This window comes from Squalius cephalus (assembly GCF_949319135.1).
Source record: "Squalius cephalus genome assembly, chromosome: 14".
Taxonomy (NCBI): domain Eukaryota; kingdom Metazoa; phylum Chordata; class Actinopteri; order Cypriniformes; family Leuciscidae; genus Squalius; species Squalius cephalus.
The window spans coordinates 14,334,619-14,357,949 of NC_137135.1; the positions used below are offsets into that span (position 1 = coordinate 14,334,619).

At 38.2% G+C, this 23,331-nt stretch overlaps 2 protein-coding genes across 3 annotated transcripts in view; both read left to right on the forward strand.

Moving 5' to 3' along the window:
- Positions 1-11,400, forward strand: part of gfra4b (GDNF family receptor alpha 4b) — a 68,534-nt gene extending 57,134 nt beyond the window's left edge. The window contains exons 4-8 of one of the 2 annotated variants that reach the window (XM_079893519.1): positions 4,237-4,582; positions 5,591-5,700; positions 6,643-6,777; positions 8,948-9,111; positions 10,351-11,400. In XM_079893519.1, the coding sequence (XP_079749645.1) occupies positions 4,237-4,582; positions 5,591-5,700; positions 6,643-6,777; positions 8,948-9,111; positions 10,351-10,491 (896 nt within the window). In that variant the 3' untranslated portion in view covers positions 10,492-11,400. Of the gene's footprint in view, positions 1-4,236; positions 4,583-5,590; positions 5,705-6,642; positions 6,778-8,947; positions 9,112-10,350 lie in introns of both variants that reach the window. The other variant, XM_079893518.1, reaches the window with a different exon arrangement.
- sowahab (sosondowah ankyrin repeat domain family member Ab) overlaps positions 1-23,331 on the forward strand; it is a 394,094-nt gene that overhangs the window by 135,248 nt on the left and 235,515 nt on the right. The window lies entirely within an intron of this gene.

A 23,331-nucleotide genomic window follows, 5' to 3' on the forward strand; every position in this document is an offset into this window, starting at 1 on the left:
CAATCTACTGCACAACCTGGCTTTTAAAATAACGCTTTAGTAATGCAAAACTTATATAACAAAGATATACTAACATATGAAAATGCTCTTTATTGAAAAAGCATGAGCGTTTGTGAAAAAGAATGTAAAAGAAACAACGTTTGTAAAACCTTGACGTATATATGTGAAGGAAGAAACACTTATTGCAGTGTGTGTAATCATAGCCAATGCTTGAATATTTCAAACATTTCATTTCAATGTATGTGTCTTTATCTAGATCCTCTTTGTATTGTGACTGACTAGAAGGGAGCTCAGGGATTAGAAACAGACTTATTTAACAAAAAGTCATAGTTAGAAATAATAATTAAAAAAACACACACACACACTAACACACCTAGTACAATAATATTCACTTCAAATGTCATGGTTCCCAGAACATCTTATTAGCACATGTGTTAGCAGTGTAAATGTGTCTCTGGTGTGCGACAGTCTCAGTCGTTGTGTATTAGCGTTGCTCTGAAACTTGTTTTCACTGTCATCTCCTTTAGTTATACCCTTGTTTTTGCTCAGCTGTCCTGTGGAAATTAGTCATAGATTCTCAGTTTGCTTGTTGAAGCTTTGTGTCTGGACTGGATTTTTCATCATCTCTGTAAGAATCAACAAAGCTTTTATCTGAATGATGTGGATAGACATCGTTGGCTCTTCTGTGATTATTAATCGCAATGAAATTAGAGAGAGATTTCGAGAGCCAGAGTGAGCTGCTTATTTTCATTTTCCTCAGGTTTTACTGACCTCAGCCTTAGTTATTTACTGTGCTTTTGCATTAACATCAGGATGCAGACCATTCTGTTTGATGATGTTGATCGGAATGCTAAAATGACGCTTTAACAGCATTCCTTTTATTTTGCTCCATCTCCTTTCACATCAAGAGGCATTTCCTTTGGTCGTAATGAGTTTGGCCTCAGAGTAGTCTGTTTATTTGAGTTGTCTGAACCTCCTACATTACCCCTGTATTTCACAACATTGTTTTATTAACAAAGTTCAGAAGGAGCACGTTCAGATAATCATTTTAATTAGCGCGACGTGGTATATATACAGCAGACTTACCTCTGTCCCACAACAGTTTTCCAGCATCCCTCCACCACCCCATCTCCTCACTCCTATGTTCCTATCCCAGCCTGGGATGGGGAAATAGTCTGGGTTCAGCCAAATTCCGACCTCAGAGCCCTCCCCATCGGACAGCATGCCAAATACGCATAACCTTTACTTTACACAACCTAATCTGATTATATGTAAGTGTGAACTTGTGAAATGTGCAAAGGTGATAGCCACAGAACATCTAGTAACCCAACAATCTTACAAATAAAGTTTCCAGTTACAACCAAAAGCAGAAGTTTCAGCACTTTGTAAAAACAAAAATCAAACATCTAAGATTTAGAGAATCATGATGAATCAAAATGAATAAAATCAAAATTGTACAGATGAAGTCATATCATTAAGAGATTAAAACAGTAAACGTTAACTACATGCTTCATTCTCATAATTTTAACTCTTTTCAAAACATTTTATTCTCAAAACTTAAATCGCAATTATTACAGTTTTATTCTCAAAATATTACGGTAACTTTTTATTTTGATGGTCACTTTTGAACATTCTGTTGACTATAAGTAACTTTGCAACTACATGTCAACTAACTCTCAGTAGAGTATTAGTAGACTGTCTGCTTAATATCTTAAACACTTAATTGTGATGCTGTGGTGCTCAACATACATTCTACTGACTATAAGTAACTTTGCAAGTACGTCAACTCATTCTAACCCCAACCCTACCCGTCTACTAATACTCGACGAACACCCTAAGTTAGTAGACATGTAGGTGCAACGCTACTTCTAGTCAACAGAATGTGTTAAAGGGACCATCAAAAAAAGTGAAACCAATATTACTTTTTTTTTTTTTTTTACTTTTAACATGACACTAAAATGCTGTTGCAGTTTTACAGCCTAGGCAGTGTTACTAAAACTAAATAAATATAAGTAAAAAATAAATAAAAATATAGAAAACAAAAAGACCCAAAATCAAAACACTGATTTAATGAGCCTAATTTAACATCAAGAACTTTCCATAGAACTATCTCAATAGAACCTTATAGCACCAGAAGACTGATCCAGCCAAAATTGGTCTTGATAAGAAGAACAAGGTGCTACAAAGAACCATTGAAGTCTGATGTTTTGATGTATCCGTCTCAAATCCATTTAGTTGTTTGTAGGCTGAGCAGCAAAAAGCCTCACAGAGATTGGCTGTCAGCCCACATTCTTCAACTCTCATTTAAATACAAAGTTTCTCACTGTTTTGACGCTTTCCCCATTTGCTCCTCTCCATTTTTAGTCCCACAACACCTTGTGAATTGAAAACGGCCACTCATCTCCACTCACTCTGTGCCGCTGTATGGTGATACTTATGCTGTCTGATTCACCTCATGAGTCAAAATGTCATGATGGACATCACATCATCTTTTCTTCCTCTTGTCATATGTCTATACTGAACATTATTTAGCTAAAGCTTTGACCTGTGTTATAATATTTGAGACCTGATGAGATGGGACTAATCTCCAAGACCATATTTTCATGATCTTCGTCTTATCGTGAACTCGGGAGCATTTGGGCTTTGAGTGCTAGAACTTTCGATGAACAGTTTTCCAAACTTCCGAGTCCGCTTCAGAAAGGTGGTCTGGGGTGTTAGTTCATGTGAACTCTGGTACGGGTCGCTGCTGATATTACACAATTGTACTAAATTGTAGAAGTGAAGTTTTAAAGGCACACTATGTAAGACTTTTGGATCAAAATATTCAAAAAACACTAGAACAATGTTATATTTTTTGTTGATTTGTGTACTTACATTATCCCAAATGTTTCTAAGAATGTTTAAATCCAGAGAAATAAGCAGTTTTAACCAGGACACGGACCATGTCCGTGTGTTGCCTATCAATGACTTCATACCTGCGTTACCCTCGATTTCCGGTTATATTTTGTAGAAACCATGGAAACACCAAAGACGCTTTAATATATTATGTGTTTTATTAGACAGGTGAGCAACTATTTGGATATATTCATTGACAGAAAATGAATCATTGTTATACAGCTCAACACAGTTAGTCTTTTTGTTTAAATCTCGTTTTCTTGATTTAAGCGTCATCAAGCTACGTCTTTGTTTTGAATAAACAACCTCTATAGTGGCGAAAAATTACAAAGTGTGCCTTTAATGATGTATGATTCTGTAAAACTGTGTGTTTGTGGGTGTTCTCACTCACATTCCTGACAAGTGTGACTGACGCACTGCAAGCAGAGGAGAAATAGACTCCTGCATACTTTTGTAGTACATTTGCGCCACATAAGATGCAAGAGCTATTCTGTACAGATTCTTTTGGACCAAAACCAAGCGTTCAAAAACCAAAGTATAAAAGTGAGGCAAGCAACTTTCAGCCTTCTCCTGCTTTGTTATTACATAGCAACAGGGGTAAACAGCTGCCACTTTAATGACAGAAATGTACAGCGGTTTGGACCCAAATATACCATGTGAACACAATCTAATGGTAGCAGGGAGTGGGGGGAGCAATCAAACTCAGACCAAGCAATTGAATCAAGTGTGAAAGCACCCACACTGTCTGAATCATTCAGACCCTCTTCAGGTCTTTGTCTTGCCTTGGACTCGACCCTCTTCTTCTTGACTCTGACTCTATCAGGTCTCGGCTTGGACTCTGGTCCCGACTACAACCAGGGCCAGGTCTGGAGGGGGAAAAGGTGGTGACGATTTGGCTTTCTGATTTCCGCAGCATAACTGGAATGTGATTTCATCCTAATTACAACCACCCCCCCCCCCCAAAACTTTTGAACCTTTGGTGGTGTAAAGTCTTGTCCACATTGCAGCCTATTCCGGCAAATAACCACCCATTTAGACAGGTAGAGACTCTCTGACTGACACGTAAAACAACCAACCCAAGTTTGTTTTTGTTTTACTTGGTGCTTAGGAGCAAATCTATCTGAAAATGAATCATAGCACAGTAATAAAAAATGTGGCAAAAATAATTTATTCTCCTCGACTGGCTGTACAGAAAACCAATTTTGTCATCAGAATTTTGGTTGATACTATGAGGATGAGACTAACTGGATATTAACTACACTGTGTGTCCAAACAGACCTGATTTTATCACTTCAGTCAGTCGTAAAGATTGAATTTGAGAAACATTTGAATTCTCCACAGATTCTGAGGTCGGTATGACAACAGTGAACCGCTGCCTGGATGCGGCCAAAGCTTGCAACATCGATGATGTGTGCCAGAAACTGCGCACAGAGTACGTGTCAACATGCATCAAGCCATCCACCAAGTCGGGTTTGTGTAACCAATCAAGGTGCAACAAAGCCTTGCGGCGGTTCTTCGACCGCGTGCCTCCGGAGTACACCCACGAGCTGCTGTTCTGCCCTTGCAGCGACATGGCCTGTTCGGAGAGACGGCGACAGACCATTGTGCCAGGCTGCTCCTATGAGGGAGAAGATAAACCCAGCTGCCTCTCCCAGATGAGGATCTGTAAGGCCGACTATGTTTGCAGGTCAGTTGCGGAGGCCTCTCCTCTCTTTGGGCTTGGACAGCCACGTACCATGTGGGCGGCGGGATTAAAAAACTCACCTTGCTTGCACTCTTTTCTCAGGCCAAAGAAAGCCTTGGCTTTTCCATAGCTGTCTAGAGAAAAGAGAGTACTCACGTATTACTGCCGAAAAGAAAAGAGCTTTTCTTCTCATTCCTTGTAATGCATGTCTGCATAAATGGCCACCGGACAGACAAATTAAAGCTATGAGAATGTTTTAGAAGTTAGGCTGGTAAAACCGTGCCAGATAAAACCCCATAATTTTGCATTAAACATTGACCAGTGCAAGTTAGATGAAGTCAGATTCAATCCCTTCATCAAGACTTTATTGACTGTAAATGTGGATCCTCAAGTAGTATACAGCAGTGTTACAGGCATTGCTTTTCTGTCTATCACTATAAATAACAGAAAGAAAACCATCTGTTGATGATTCATTGGTATTAAAGAGAGGATCTAATTAGTTTAGCTTTGAAAAATAATATTTGGTTGTGAGGTAGCATTTTTTCTCTTCCAATAACTGATTAACCTGACTCAGATGTCTTAGTGAATAATGTCAAGAAAAGCAGCACGCAATGATTCTGATGATGACTATTTATCAAAGTCGTTGTCATGATGTTGGCATTTAAACCAACTGGTTGGTCGCAGGTCGCTGGCAGTGTCATGGATAAAAAGGGGGAAACTTGCTGTAAAATGCTGTAAAATTGTGAATTATGAAAAATCAAGTCTAAAAGTGGGGGAAAATGCTGCCCATATTGTTTTTACTTGAGTATGTGACAAAATTTTGTTTCTGTTTTGGGATGCCATTTGATGTCCAGTTGAAATTAAAATTGTGAAGTGAAACCAGTTGTGAAGCAGATTGAGACCATGTTGGTGATCGTCTTCATGAGTATGTCAGTATGGCTGACACACTTATTAGGATGTTTCTGTGTACTTGGCTGCTGTCCATACATAACAGTTGTGCTTGTTCTTCAGGTCTCGTTTGGCCCAGTTTCAGTACGACTGCCAGCCAGAAGAGCAGTCTGCCAGCGGCTGCAAGCAGGGAAACTATGCAGCATGTCTTATTGCTTACACTGGACTGATAGGCAAGTCGTTTAAACGTGTATTCTATAATTGGTCTGCAAGTCAGTATGGCAAAGGATGTTCATGTGTTTCTTTTTCATGTCCATTAAAACAGAGCAAGGCTTGTGTAATTAATTTAGAGTATAATACCTTTGTTATTCCCTTGCTCAAAGAAACACAGGGACACCTGTGTGTCTGTGGTGAGAGACTATAAAACTACCCAGGCACTTTCAAAGTCATGGAGAGACTGATTTCACTTCCCAATAAAACATTGAAAGCAATATTTTTTTACGAGGCTTTTTGTTACATAAACCCTTTTTGTTTGTTTAGCTCTGCTTCACGCTCATTTGATATATATTGAGCAAACAGAATCCACTATAAATAAATCTCTTTTTTAAACAAAAATGTTTTATTCTGCAAACATACTTTTGACAGGAAATTTGATTTCGAAATGTATAATACATACAATTAGAATACATATTATTTTATATGTATACTGTGTATTTATATTTTCATATATATATATATATATATATGGTAAATTAAGATGACAAGCAAACTATCATTTCTTATAGTCAACATGTTGAATGCAGGAGAGGAATAAAATTGAATGCAGGAGACCAATAAAATTTGTCAGGAATAAAAATCTGAATGTTTTGGTCCCCATGAGGAAAGTAGCTATTAAATCATACTAAATTATGTTCTTTCTTTCTTTTTTTTTTTCTTTTTTTTAATGTAAAAATGCTGAACGTTTTCTGTCAGGACTGTGATTAGGGTTCTTGTTCGGGGATAGAATATACAGTTTGTACAGTATAAATTCATTATGTTTATGGAAATGGATATAGTGTATATATATAAAATTGTGTGTGTATATATATATATATATATATGCTGTTTTGTGTACTGATCATGTTAATGGAAATCACAAAAGTCACCATGCTCACACAGGCCGTTTGGTATTGCAGGCAGTTCAATCACCCCAAACTACGTGGACAACTCCACATCCAATGTGTCTCCCTGGTGCTCGTGTTCAGCCAGCGGGAATCTGAGAGATCAGTGCAACGACTTCCTGAACTATTTCACAGACAACGTCTGTCTAAGTGAGTGAATGCTGCTCCTGTAAATCATCTGTATCAGCCGTCATATTCGAGTCATGAACATCTGATATGTGAAAGGACGTTGCATGTGTAGTCTGGTTATTGTTAGTCAATACAGTAATGTCGAGACAGAATTACAGGCTCTGTTTTAAACCCTTTGGTGCAACAGATTTATCACAGTCCAAAGTTTCTGAACTTTAAATTCAGAAATTAATTTTAAACATTACATGCATTAAAACAACATGTGCAGATTTTCAAATGAAGGCCACAGCTGTTTGCAATGAGGGGAAATGCATTTAAATTACTTTTAGCTGCCCATAAACTTTTTAATTCTTTAAAGTAGAAGTTTATATTAAAGTTGAATGTCCTTCACAGCAGCACAGAACATTATCAAATCTCCTCTTGGTATTCACTGCACCATTAGTCATACGTTCTCTGTTATACTGGATCACATCAAACTAGTGTTCAGCCCCACTGCACAGAAAACCAAATTGTCAGCCTGCCTCTCTCACACAACGGAACATTTCAGAAATCCCCTAATCGGTCTCTCATCGCTTGTATCCTGATTCTCCACTTAAGTAGTAACAGGGACATTTTTTAAAAACATATGAAGAGTAACAATTTTTCAGATGGCTTGTGTTGGAATTTATTCAGTAACAGGGTTTATCCATGTACGACTATGATGAGAATCATAAAGATTAAATATAATAATTCTTGGTGAAAAAAGGGTTTGCCTTCACCTCACCCTTAACACCAAAGTAATGTTCTTGAAACCTGACAGAATAAATGGGTTTTATATAGATTCACAGATTTCCTATTAACTTATTTTCTCTTCTTTATACACGTCACATGTTTTCATATTATTATTGTCTCTGTACTTTTCAAACACCTTTAATTGTTAAGATATGAAAATCCATCGTTAAAATATTAATTGCACTTTTAAAACTATGATAATTTAGAGAAAGTGAGCTACTTCAACATTTATTGTGTAAAAATTATTCATATATAAAAATATTTATATAAATTACAGTCCTATACGATCATGTGTCAGTGAAGAGCTTGAGATATGAGACATGTGATGTGCTACGAAAATAAAGAGAAATAAAAGTATATATTTTTTGGGGTCGGTAAGAATATTTGTCTATGTTATAGAACATTAAAACATTTGAACTCATGTTTTAATGATTCTCTTATGCTCACCAAGGCTGAAACACGTAATATTGTGAAGTAATACGTTAAAATATATTTTAAAATGTAATTTATTTCTGTAATGACAGATTACTCATTACTCCTTCAGAAATCATTCTAATATGATGATTTGATGCTCAAAAAATATTTCTGATTAATATCAATGTTGAAAACAGTTGCTTAATATTTTTTAATTTAAAAACAACAGCATTTATTTTGTAACATTATAAAGATTTACTGTCACCTGTGATCAATTTAATGTGTCCTTGCAGAAAAGTAAAAGTATTAATTTCTTTCAAAAAAAACAAACAAACAAAAATCTTACTGACACCAAACATTTGCAATTCAACAAGTGAAATGTGTGAGAGTTTGTTTTCTAAAAACGCACAGTGCCCATATAGAAGAAAACCCCATAAATATCCAATATATTTAGATCATCTGTTGCAGTTTGGCATCTGACGTTGAGCAGGCTAGAGACGTTTAAAAATGTGAAGAGCTATATAAAGTGCAAAGCTCTCTCTGATGTATGTCAGAAGCCGCAAGCATTAATGAATCTCTGATTGATATCCAGCCCCCTCTCAGTCACACTTCTCCAGTCCCGTTCCTGCGTTTCTGAAGGCCCTTATGTATTATATATAGCAATTCATCAAAACAGTCGATTCCGCCGCAATATTCTGCTCAGTCCTGTTCAAACAGAGATCTCTTACATGAAGCAACTCCTCAGACAGCCAAATGGCAGCTCCCGGAGAGAGCGATGTGAGCGGATGAGAGTGATGTTTGGTCAAGCCACTCATCTGTGAGTTAATGAGAGGATGTGGAGAGGCAGGTGCAGCCGTGTGGCCTGAGCAGAATACAGAGCGCCCGAAAGCGCCAAGCTCTTCTCAGTCCGGAATTCAAATAGGCGTCTGATAACAGAAGCAGTTGCGGATGGAAATGGTGTCTGTTTCACTCAGAGCTGTGGATGTCTTGTCTGTTACATGAATAGGGAACGCTCTCCTGACGTTTGGGAATGGAATGGACTTCACGCCCACTCCCCCCCAACTGCTGCGGTTAAGTCCTGTGACGGACAGAGGGCCCCGGCGGACGACTCCTGCGTTTGTCACCATGGAGACCGAGCAGAACGTTCTGAGCCCAGCTAAACCTACACAGGTGAGGGTTAGAGATGGAGAGCAGTTCGGTTTTTGAGCTGATAACTACCTTGATTGTCGTGTGGCTCCAAAAAAATTGGCTTCACACAATAAAGAGGTATTTCATCTGTGATGCTGAGAGATTACACAATTGTGCTGATTTCTCTAGAGGTTTATGCCCTCATAAAATGGCAAATGGGGATTCTCTTACAGCAGGGGTCAGGAACTTTTTTTGACCAAAGAGCCATTTGTTCATTTTCGGTTAATGAATTTTTACCAAAAGAGCCTTAGCAATATTATTAAAAAGCAGGATTCCCCCCCCCCCCCCCCCAATAACTTTATTAGACCCATAGTCAACTAAAAACAAACAAATATGCAGCAAACAATAAATAATAATTTACTAAATGTAATTAAATGTGCAGGGCTTTCACTGTGCGGTTGACTTACTAAATGAGGAGCGTCAATCCGTCAAATCCCTCAGAGTTTGTGTGTGTTAGTGTGTGAAGAACAACGCACAGTGCTTACGTTGACTGTGTTTACATCAATACTTACTAAAGCGGACATTTTGACATATTTCTGTGTGTATTTGACCGCTTAAGGCCGGGACACACCAAGCTGACGGTCAGCCGTCAGGCAACGTTGGGCCGTTTTTGAGCATTGGTTGGCTTATTTATTTTTTTGATGTGTTCCACACCGTTGGCTCTTGTCGGACGACGTAGGTTTTTTTTGGGCCAATTCAACATGTTGAATCGGTGTCGGGCCATCGGTAAGAGAGAATTCTGATTGGCTGTTCAGCTTAGCGAACGAGAATAAAAGCGAAAGTGATGAAAGCGAGCAAATGAGTCAAGACGTTACAGACAGAAGGCTGTTATAAGTTTACGTCATCCATTCGAATGCACAAATATTTTCATAATAACATGAGCCGACTGGAATGAAGATGATATTGATATGACATGATATTCAAAATGGTAAGCAAGCACTGCTGTATTTCTGCAGTCCTAGTTTTGGTTTCTCTTTTTTAATGATGAAAATAGACTATTGATACCTGCTGGTGTAGACAGATATTTACTTACATGCAGGCAGAGAATGCACATGGGGCAAATATTGCTCCTTAATGGAAAAGCTCATTTCTGACCCTGGTGTAAATATAACCAAACGCACATGAAGCCATTAATAGTTTTGTTGGGTATTGCAAATGTAGTCTAGATTGCAATTCTCATTATAAACTAGACTGATAATACTTTCTCTTCTTGTTCTTCAGGACGCTGCAAAGGTGAGACTTTGGTCTGACTCCACCGCGTCCTTCGACACACACCAGAACTCTGCTCGAGCGTTTGCTGCGGCGTCGCTACCTGTCTGGATTTGTATGTTTCTTAGCATCTTGCTCAGCTGTGAAGAGTAAACAGACTAAAGACTTTTGGGACATCTATACTGACGGGCCCATGAGTTTGAACAGACTGGAACATATTCAGCTACAGAGCTGAAGGAACCGGCCATACTGGCCTCATTTCTCTAACACTGAAGTCATCGTGTTTTCTCTGTTTCTGTGGAACCGCCAGTAAAACCAACAGAATCTGAATTTGCAAGGCACTTTTGTAGAAATGAATGTGGTTAGTCAAACACAAAGGCCAGTGGAAAATGTACCTGTACATATGTACATAGCGTCACACAGAGTCAATATGAAACTGTGCTGTTCATTGAGAGTTTCAGTGTAAAATCCAACATGTTTCTAAAGCCCAAATTACCTTCTAGCACTCCAAAATCAATTCCTGATGAAATGTGGAGCGGAGAGAAATGATATAGTTCTTTTATAGTTCCTCATGCATCAGTTCAACCATTTGGAGATCCCCTTGAGGAAAACAGGGATTTAATATCATTCTGTTCAACTTGACTGAAGAGAAGACATAGGCTATTTCTAATCAATAATGGAATGGTAATGCCTTTAGGTTGAAGTAAACAATACTTTTCTCAAAGCTCATAGCACAAAACCAAATGCAGAATTTGCTAATTGGACATAAGCTACTTCAACTAAACAATCTTCAGATATTGACTCGAGACTCAACATTGTTCTGGCGTCATCACAGCTGATCTCCTTTATGTATAATATGGTGTGTTTATAAGGAATCCCGGTGGTTGTGATTATGAATATGAGGGCTGATGATGTGGGAACTGGGTAGGAGAGGTGTTTGAGGGGTCCCGCTCCAGCCCCTGATAAGAAAGCCCTTGGTATTTCTAAAGGAAGGCTGGGAATCTCATTATGGAACATTCTTTGGTTCGTCATATGGCACTAATAAAAGATGCTGGTTCATTTAAAGCCTGTTGTTGTTCCTTTGTGACTCAGAAACCTTGGAACAAACTGGCACAAAAATGTGGAAAAGTTATTCAGGTGAAACTCCACACAGTGTGTGTCTTTGTCAAAAACATGCTTGGGGCCAAATGTGTGGAGAAACGGTTATTCATAGCGAGAAGAGAAGCTATAGAGGTTCCTTGTCCGACAGAGAGATAGTTTATGGCCAGGTAAATCAACTGAACTGTGGCAGGGGGATTATTTGGATCTCAAGAAGGGAAGAACATTTTGTCAAAACTTGAGCGTGCTAAATCCATTAATTCCACAAAGATATTATTTCGGGGAACTCTATTAATTTTTCAGCAAGTACCACAAAAAAAGTAAGTTAAAATTATTTGACTACCTACTTCTGATGTAAAATTGGACTGAGGTGTATACAAAAACAAAACAGTTGATAAAAATAAAATGTACTTAATTTGATTAAATATATTTTATTTAATTAAATGTGTGTTTTAAATGTATTCTTTAAAAATGAATAATAGATTAAATGAAATAACAATAAAAATAAGTGTTATTAGCTTAACCTAAAAATAAATCTGAAATTTGAAATTTGCCAGTTTGGCAAACTATAGTTTCTCTTCATCTATTGTCTCATTGGTTTTGGTCTACGGGAATGATAAGCAGTGATGGTGATGGTGATGGTGTTCTGAACCAAATTCTGAGTGAATTCATCATGGTCTGTTACCCAATTGCGCAGGATATCAAGATCCTCAGACCCACATGGAAAAATGCTGCAGTCTGTCCTGGCCCTGTGCCCAGTTATAATGGAGCTTTTCCATTCCATCCTTTTTAACACATTTTATTGATTAGATCCCAGACACAGATATGGATTTCTTAAATAAAAAGGCCCATATTCAAGCAAAAAATTATGGTTTATGCTCTTTTTTTTCCTTTTAATTTCCTTTTCCTCTAGCTCATTTTCCAGTTTCATTAGAAATTAGTCTTCATTTATTCTTTTTTTGGCCTACAAACCAGTAAAACAAGTAGCTACACATCACAGTCATAATTCAAATATCCCTTATATTTATGATAAGTAACTAATTGTACAATATTTAAATGTTCTATGTGATGTACACTCAAAGTTTTTGTGGCTTATGTTGCACTCAGAGCAGCCCAACCATCATTTGCTTTAGCTGACATTTAAAAACCAGGTGCAACGGCGCAACAAGCACACTGCATCACATTTTGGGCTGGTTGCAAAATATTTATACCAAGCCCATATAATCACAGTGCTAGGGGAAAATCAATTAAATCTATTTGCTGAGGCATGTTAAAAGGAGTTCATTTAAAAAAAGAGCCAGAGGCCCCATCCCGAAAGGGCACAGTGCTATAATACAACCGAGCACCTCTCCAGCCCTCATCCTTCCATTTTCAATCCCAGACCGTTCATTGATCCACCTGAGTGTAGACCCACATCATCACGCAACGATCCATCTCAATATGATACCGACATCTCCATCAGAGGTAATTGTTGGGTACATTTATCTGAATATGTGTTGAAATGAAGTATTCAAGCATGTTCTATCTAGACAGCGATCCAGTGATTGATCTGGGACGCAATTTCTTATTCTGAATAAACACCCTGTCACAGTGACATTATGTTTGTGTGGCTCCTGAGAACTACAGCAAAGAGCATAATGTCATTTCACAGCTTTTTTAAATTAGCTAACTTTCCATAAGTGTAAAATACAACTAACATTTAAAAATACTTTACATGCTACACAGTTTCACCCTCTGCTTTAAATAGAAATAGGCTCAGTGAATACAGAAGTTGACAGGTTATCGCTGACATTTATTCTTTTAAAAAACGTGGAAATCCCAGTACCCTTTACCATTTAAATCCATCTTTTACTTCACAGAGTGAAATGTGAGTACTTCCGTAGCATGGCTGCACCTGTTTCATTCATCTCACAGTGAAGATGTCAAAATACTTGGGGTTTCTGAGTGAATGGGTGGCAAAGGTGTCCAACCTTCTGTCATCTCCTGTCTAAATTATGGTCTGTAGCCATTTCATGGTATTTACTATTTCATCATGGTAGAAACACGAGGATGTAATGTGTCATCACACGGAGCAAGGATCAGCTTCAAGATCTGAATAAATCCCCGCTGATGCCGATTCCTATTTAAATTTGTGAAGAACTTGAAGTCAAACAAAATTGGATAGTAGGCTAGTGACTAGGGACATACATTTTAAGGTTGGCCCCTTTTTCCTTTTGTCTAATGTATGGGCTATACCATAGAGAAACTTGGGGCGGCTGGCTTGGGCCCCTCCATCACAGTGCCAAAATTCCCTCCCTGAAAGATGGAAACTAAGTCTGGAAAAATGGAGGGGGGTGGTGGGGTCAATTAGGCCATGTCAATTAGGCCATGCTCATGGACTGCGCACACTAGCGAATAGCGAACATATTAAGATACTCATCAAGAGCGATCATAATGGAGCTCTATTATGTATGAAGCATAAGACCACAGACTTCGTACACATCTCAGATTAGCTCAGAAGATAACAACAGATGCATTGTCCTCTTGTAATCTGCAATTGGTGAGTTGCTACTTTGGTGGCTTAAGTCCCTGATTATTGTCAAATTTGTATCAATATTTGATATTTGATATTTGTGTCAAGGTAAACTTTTTTATATAAATTCTTGCACTTAATATAAATTCTTTGCCCTAGGCTAGGCTAGTGGTGATGGAAAAGAGGTTGTTTGTGATCTAAACATAGGCTAATGCATTAAACAGATGTCTTGACGCTTCGTCTGATTTTTCAGTTTTCCACACCGTGTTTTAAAACGACATATCAAGTTAAAACTTAAAGTTTTAAAAACACGTCTTGACACACTGCACTCTTTTCCATTTTGTTCGAATTTTTAAAAGCACAAACGCATACATTCATTTAGCCAACGCTATCTCACGAGTCACGACCAATTCGTATGAATTCGTACGAGTGAGAAAATGTGACTGATTCATATGAATTCGTACAACCTCACTTGTAGGAATTCGAACAATTTGTTTAAACCCCAGTGACGGGTAGGTTTAGGGGCGGGGTCAGGGGTAGGTCATTCGCACAAATTCATAAAACGAATTAGCCACCTCGTAAAATTTGTGCGAATTGCCATGAGATCGGGTTGATTTAGCTCACTGCAGTTGTAAAGCCCTCATAATCTGTTCGGGCCAGTAGGTGGAAATGTCCGTGACATGATGAATACATAGACGCCTATATATCTATGGGATTGTCAGTCTGCAGTTTTCCAAAAAAAACTGTTGATCCAAAGCTTTGATAAGGTAATAATAAAGATGTTCAGAGAAATTGATAACACGCTTAATAACTGTACAGTTTACAATGTGACCTTTTAAATGTAGAGATTTAAGGTAAAAAAAACAAAAAAAACCAAACATGAAATAATACTGAACTGTTAAGCACCCCCGAGAAAAAAAGACCCGAGTCCGACCCGACAGCATTTATTTTCTAACCCGATTACACCCTAACGTAAACAGCATTGACGTGTGCACAACCCCGCAGTCAGTCAGAAAAAATCCCGGTGTCCTGCTGACTGTAACGAGTGTGTGCAGATAGGAAGACGCAGACACAGAAGATGACAAAATAGACAAAATAGTTCAATTTTCGCCGCTGAGCTCTGTGACAATTACCCGAGCGGCCAATAGAAACGGTGCATCCAAACAAGCGCGGAAAGCAAAATGGGTGAACAGCTAGTGTTGTGTGTGTCGGAATTTCCAGAGCTATACAGTACAAGTTTGCGGTTGTGTAGGGACATCGGGAGAAAAGCTGTCATGGAGACATATCTCAATTCAAGTTGGCATGTCAGGTGCAGTCGCTCGCTTCTTAGCACGAGACGGATACAAATTTTGCTGCTGAACGAAAGGTGGAACAACAATCACATGACTAGACGTATAGAACTCTTGCTAAAAGTTTTAAAAACTCTGCCTACTTTGCTCTGGCCAGCGTAGCGCAAATCGCTTTGTATCTGAAGTGCTACGCTGAACCCAGCGGCCAGCGCAGCGTATTTCACGTCCTGCCTGAAAGGCCTTGAGACTGCTGGCCTTGCTCTGCTGTCCTCAGTGTGCTGTGACGTATGGTTCTACGGTTCTGCAGTTGGTTATTATTGGCTCAGTCTGGCTGAGGGGGCGTGTCCCGGTGGGAAAGTGACGTAAATGCATACCCTTTATGGCGACAGAGAGTTGATACTTTTCCCCATGCAATTTTTTTTAGCTGATCATTCAGCCTATCATTCAGCCAGAGGGTCTGAATGAAGGTTGAAAATAATAATTTTTGCAAATATATATATATATATATATATGAAGAGTTCAGATGCAAAAGCCTCTAAGTGCCATCTGAAATTTTCTTCTAAAATTAGCATTTTTATCAAGCTCGTATATTTAGGTTCAGTAATTTCACTTTAATGACAATTAATAGGTCATTTTCATTGCCATTTAAGTGAGATAATTGAGCATAAACATACAAGCTTGATAAAAATGATCATTCTAGAAGAAAGTTTCAGATGGCACTTAGAGGCTTTTGCATCTGAACTCTTCATATATATATACACATTTTTCAATTTTTTTCAAATATATCGTTTTTTTTTTCTCTTCAGATAAATTGTATTAACATTGTACTGTAAGTGAACCTCAAAAAACATATTTAAAAATTCTTTAAACTGGTGGTAAAAGGACAGGTTACGTAGAAGTTTGTCCTCCTTTATTAGGTTTTTTTTTCATACATGTCAGATTTTATGTTTGACATTTCATTTTGATTGTTTTGGAAAAAGAGACGCTGCCACGAGCACTTGGAGAGGTCGTTTTGTTAGATGGTAAACATTTCACAATATTCATAACTTGTTCAAAAATGTCAGCTCTTAGCTGTCCTACTTTTTTTCTAGATTCCTGCTGTACTCACAGAAGCTGAATCTTGGCAACGGAATAATCTCTGTGGCATCCTCATTTTTTCCAAAGTTCATCCTCACCTATGATTATAAATCCCTGCGCGATCAATAAAAACGATTCTGCAGTGTGCTGGCAGGGTTTCGAAACCTTTTGCCATTATAACAGCATCCTAGCCACGCATGCACTGTATATCTGTCCGTCTCCTATGGATGTTGTCTGTCTTTTTCCCAGTGGTGTGTTTGCATTCAAAGGAGTGACTCACATACACAACTTCCATTAATAAGCCATCATTGGCGAAGAAAGAATTATGATAGATTTTTTTTCCTCTCACTGCTGTAAACATTGTGACAAAGCTGAAAGCAAAGTCATGCTGCATGTCAACTTAATTTTCCTGTTTTTTATTTTTTATTTTCTTTAGGGTAAAACAAACTGTTTTTGCTCAAAAGCTTAACTGTGCAACCCGATATAAGTGCCCACGTTTAATTATTTAGACTATTGTTGAAATCACCTTGTGTTTTGTGCTTTCTCGGGGTAGGTAATTAAAACCCCACAAATTGCAAATGCAAAGAAAAAGCGTGCTGATCTCTGTTGGCTAGAAAAAGACAATTACACCCTACATTAATATTGATGGATCTTTAAAAGGGTTCTGAAAAGGGTTATGACTTCTCATATAATGATCCCACCAATATACAGACTTTTATATTTCACCAGCCCAGCAGAGTAAATGATCTGCAGACGTACAAATATTAAGACCGTTCAGTATGCCAGGCTGTGATAAAAAAAAAAATAAAATCCAGAACTGCGTTTTCGCCTGTCAAATAAAGAAATAATGGATTGGACATCAGTAATTTCAGATGATTGGAGACGTCTGTGGAAATTCACAGATATATAAACATATGATTGCAGTTGACTTTTATTGCAGTCACTTTTCAAATTTTATTTCAGGTAAATTCAATCTAAATGAATATATGACGTGCTGCTGGAATTAAGGCTATAGCATTAGCACAAGCAAGAGTGCTTTTGACCAAATATGATTCAGCAGCAATCACTCTGAGCTGGATCAGACCAGCATTATTGGGAATGTGACATTGGCTGTTTCTCAATTCTAAGAACGCAAAAGCTGACTTGCGTTCTCATACAGACCGGTCTTGCCAGGCTACCTTGAAAGAGTGAACTCGGAAGGAAACAGTTTGTGAGAATTTAGATATGCTCACCTGACCATTCAGCACATATTAGTATTAGTATTTAATGTTGCGCTTTGTCAACATTAAGATTCTTTTAAATAGGCGTATGCCAATTAAAAAAGTACTGAAGGCTTTCGCTAGGTATTTATAACTTTATGCCAAACAAAAAGACAAATGTTTTCTTTTACAAGCCGTTACATATTTGCCAGCTTTTAGCATGAATCTCTTAAGGAAAAAGTTTAAAGTTTAAAAGCGTTGTCCACTCGCTATGACTTCTGGGATTTTTATCAATTCTCTCAAGTCTGCACTCAATGCATCCTCTATCAAGAATGCATCCGGGTTCTTTAATGCGTACTCGGTATTTGCTTTCTTGAGTAATGGAACTGGACTTTCACGGTTGATGACGTATTACGAAAACACAGGGACGCAAGATCGTTTAAGCATATTGAGAAACGGCAATTGATTTTATGTAACAGTTAGCCGGTAACACTTTACAATAAGGTTCCCTTTGTTAAAGGTACAATATGCACGAATTTTGTATCAAAATATCCAAAATCCAATTGCACAGCGTTATATATTTCTTTCAATTGTGCACTTAAATTATCATAAATGTTTCCAAGAATTCGTAAATTCAGAGAAATTCACAATTTTAAATAGTGCCCGTCCCTTGTCACTTGTCGCCCATCAATGACGTAATATCCGCGTTATCCCTGGTTTCCGCTTGTTCTGCCATAGTAACTATGGTGACAGACGTGGACAACTACGTTACGTCTAGCGGCACGCTCACGCTGTTGCTATTTCTTTCAAACATTATGGACCATGGCAAGCAGACTTTGGGACAAAAGGAGAAATAAAACAAGGATCAATATCGGCGTGCCGTTTTCGAGATGCTGAGAGCTCCACGTCCGCGACAAACTTTGACTTGACAGAGCTTCACGACTTGACAGAGACGCCACTCTTGCATGTACTTTATTAGACAGGTAAGCAAATGTACATAAAACGAATCAATGTTATATAGCTCAACATGATGAAATGTTAGATTATGATCAGGATGTTATTCTAATGTTGATCTAGCTTACTGCTAGTATCACAGCCAACAAACTAACACATAGAATAACATTATAACTTTCAACACACTCAAATGCAGTTTAGTATGATAGTGTGTAGACCAAGTGAAACAGCGCTGTGTTACCTCACAATTTTAATTTGTTACATAAACTGACCAGTTTGAGTATTAATTCAGCACTTGCGGGGTAGTTTAGTCAAATTAAATGTCCTCATTCCTTTATTTCCGCGGGACTCGCGTGTGGCATCTGTCTCTCATTAGAAATCGCGACCTGCTTCATACCACAGTCATGTTAAAAAACATGAATGTATTCACTCATCCATAAACATTATTTCCCATAAACATTATTAGATCCATCAGCATGACCACAAGTTCCATGATTCCATTTATTCACTGCGTCATCAATCTACGCCTTTGTTATTGTAAGAGTTTAGCGACCCCTAGCGGCAAAAAAATTACATATTGTAGCTTTAACATTAGTTTACTTCACTAGTTAATATGAACTGATGATGAAAGATACTGCTTAAAGTCCCATTGAAGTGCCTCAGAATACGCAGCTTTGAATGATGCGTTGACGTAATTTCCACTGAAACAGGAAGCTAAGGCGGGACATATTGAATGGCTCCTCCCCATTTTCAAATAGCCAATAGCGTTTAGTTTACCTCACAGACTGCAAGTCATACTTGACAGCACCATGGAAGCGAATCCGAGCGCTGACGATATGTTGGATTCAATAGTAGAGGTGTGAATATATTCTAGCCTTTTCATTTTTAACCAATGTAAAGTTGGAAATGGAATAAAACTCTAGCGTTTGGGCAACCGAACACAGATCTCCAACCCATACTGCTCTGTGACGTGACAACGGTCGCTTTGGCCAGGTGGTATTTATAGCATAGGGGGCGGGAGTCGCGGGACGCTTTAGATTCTAGAGAGCATTTGATTAGACAGAAGATCATAAAAGTCATAAAAATTCGTAATCCATTTTAGCAGAAGTGAGAGACTGTAAGTTTTGAATGCTTACATCTAAATGCAAATTTTTTCATTGTTTTGGAACACACCAGCTTATTCATAACCTTAAGGCTAACATATTCATACTAAACGCTAAAAAACTTAAATTTTGATTTCAGGGGGCTTTAATGTTTCACTGTTTGCTACATTATTAAAATCTAAAGTTTTATCTGTTAATATTATTTAATGGACCTGAACTAACACAAACCAACAATGAACCGTTGTATATTTAGCTAACGTTAACAAAGATTAATAGACCTAAATATTGTAACAAATATATTGCTCATTGTTAGTTAATACTACTTAATGCATATTGAAACCTTATTGTAAAGTGTTACCAGTTAGCCTAAACAAACAAGATGTTCATATTGAGTAACACATGATTTTATACACAATGCTCACCAACAAATATTGTTCCAAATGAAGCCACAGCAGGCTAAATCGTCTTAGAGCAGGGATAGACAACTACGGTCCTGGACTGTCCTGCAGAGTTTAATCAAACCTAATCAAACACACCTGTTTTATTTATGTAACATGGATTATTTTCTCATCCAATTTTTTGAGGAGGCACTGCCTCCCTTGCCTCCTCAGAGAAACGCATCTGGCTGTAAGAATCAGTATTGATTGAAAATCTCTGCTTTTTTTGTGAATACAGGGAAGATCTACTTTTTCCAAAAATTTGGCCCCCATGGAGTATTATTTCTAAAGCATCTCATGTGCATCAGCAAAAGCAAATTTGTTCTTTTTGTGTGTGTGTGTTCAACCTCATGCCTGTGATTGGAGATGTTTGTACAAGCTTCCACTTGACTGAACTTTAAAGAGAAAAGGAGATGAGCTTGATTGTCCTGGCCCGTGTTTCTTGTCCTGTATTCCTCTAGGGAGCCGTGTCCTGCTGCCCAGCAGCCCTTCCACATGAGACCTCAGGCACTTCTGCCCCATGCAGCCATTTCTCTGCCAATCCACTGGAAAAGAAAAAAAACATGGTGAACCCATTTAACCCTGTTCCAAATCTGGAGAGGAAAACAGGAAAGCTAACAACCAGCATTAGTATTATGTACCTTATGCTCCATGTAGCTTAAACTCATTGAATGAAAGACAAAAATACTGCAGAATGTTCAATGCCCCCCGCTCTGACCTGTTATTAACATCCATTTTTAGTAATCTGATTTTCATCAAAGTGGATATTATGGGCAGTTGTGGCCTAATGGTTAGAGAGTCAGACTGGTAACACGAAGGTTGTGAGTTCGATTCTCAATACTGGCAGGAATTGACCTTGAGCAAGGCACCCCTAACCCCCAATCACTCCCTGGGTGCTAGCAATATGGCTGCCCACTTCTCTGGGGGTGTGTGCACTAACTTGGATGAATTCATGTGTCACTTTACTAAATCCAGGGCTAAACATCCAGGGTATTTTGCTATCTGATCCATCAAACCACATTCAGAGTGACCACTTCACATTTGTAGTGTATGATAATTAATTACAGTAATCATTTATACAATCCTGATGCATCCCAGCAACATCAAAATACCACCTACTCAGCAGTCAATCAATCACTGTTCTTTGCTGGTTACAAAACATCATGTCAGATTGAAAAATTTGTAAAAGCACTTATACCAACCTGATTTCAATTTGTGGCAATTTGTATGTATTTTATAAGGTGGCTAATTGTACAAATTCATACGATCTCACTCGTACAAATTCGTAAGATTTTTGCTAAATCGTACATATTTTACGAGCTGCCCAGTTCGTATGAATTCGTACGAATGACCTACCCCTTACCCCGCCCCTAAACCTCGAAAAATACGTACAAATTGGTCGTGAGATAACTTTGCTTATACTGTATTATGCCCAAGACTTCATGGAACTCTTGATTGACACCAACAGGAGCTTAACTAAAAGGGAATGAGAACAAAACTTAAACTGAATTGAGTTGGATAATGACTGTATTGCCATCTGTAGCCAGCTGCATAGCTGAATCGAATTTGTTTCAGAATTGATGAACTTTGCAACATCAACAGAGTTATTGAACTGAATTAAATCTTCATTGAACTGACTTGAGCTGAATAATGACACTATTGTCTTCTGTTGAGTTTGTTTCATAACTGAATTGAATCAACATTGAACTGAATTGAGCTGAATAACGACACTTCTTCTGTAAAGCGACTTTAGAACTGAAATTGAATTAGTTTCATAATGGATTAATTTTGAAGCATCATATTACTGTGCAGCTGCTTTGAAACAATCTGTATTATAAAGTGTTTTTATTTTTATTTATTTTTTATTTTTAGCTTTATCACCATGCATAACACAGTGAGTGATATACTCAACGCAGTCACGAAGATACCCTCCCCTCAAAATTCAATCATAAGTGGTCACGGCAGACACATTTGCGGCTTATGCAACTAACAGGTTTAAATGATGATCTAGCTCACCTTTCAACTTGTGAAAGATGACAGAATATGACGGAATATGAATGTTGATACCAGGGGCAAACAGGACCTAGGTCTTCGTCATTTTGCATGTTACAAGACCACATGAAGTCAACATTTTTTAAGTTTTGTGGTGTTTAGTCTTAGTCTATATGCTTTAAAGGTGCCCTAGAATGTGAAATTGAATTTATCTTGGCATAGTTAAATAACAAGAGTTCAGTACATGGACATGACATACAGTGAGTCTCAAACACCATAGTTTTCCCTTTCTTATTTAAATCTCGTTTTTGAAAAACACCCCTGAAAAACAGGCGAATCTCCACATAACACCAACTGTGACGCAACAGTTGGGATCATTAATATGTACACCTCTAAAAATTTGCATATGCCAGCCCATGCTCAGTGCCAGGCGGAACTGCGCAGCCGAATCATCAGAAGTTCTGCAGGTGAAGAAACAAGCAGGAGGAGGATCATAGGGAAAATGGCAGATCTATCTATAATCTGATACCGCTACAGTTTAATTCGAAGTTGTTAGTTGCTCTGCCCGTTTCACCACGGACTGTTTTTCTAACCTGGAACATATATCAAGCAGCCAGGCTTCTCTTGGCGTCTCAAACGGACGAAGGGGGCAATTTCAACTAGCGTTATATATTCCCGCAAGCGGTAGTGATTTTATTAACAATAATTTTCACTGTGTTATCTAGATCCAGCGCGATATTGTTTTTTCCTCGAGAGACATCGTGGCTTGCAAACGAGCGAACGAAGCATGGCAGTTGCTTAGTGTTTGGATGTACAAATGAACACAAAAGTATTTTTTTAGTTCCTTCATCCGAGCCTCTGGAGAACCAGTGGGTTATGTGAATTTCTGATGTGTAATTGTTCAAGTTCAGACAGATAATCTTTCTCTCAAAGTCGTTCAACACTGTTTATGCATCAGTAGATCGCGTTGCAGTGATAAGATCTTCATTCACGCGATCAACAGGCTGTCATCTGCTCAATACATACAACCGGCACATCCGGGAACTTCACTGTCAATTTCGTAACCGCCCCTTTTTAGGGGAAAACAAGCCAGACTTCCCATACACTTCAATACAAAATAGCGGCACAAAACAACGTCCGTACACAGCCGGCAGACGTGTATAACTTCAGAAATCACTTAGATGAAATATGTCGAGTAATTATATGTCCACCCTGCCTTCCATAGAGCGTGAACGATACATTTATAAACTTAATTTGGGCAACTTAAAAACATGTCCCTTTCATTCTACCAGCATCAAATTGGTCTAACAACCCCACCCATTGGCCAGAAGT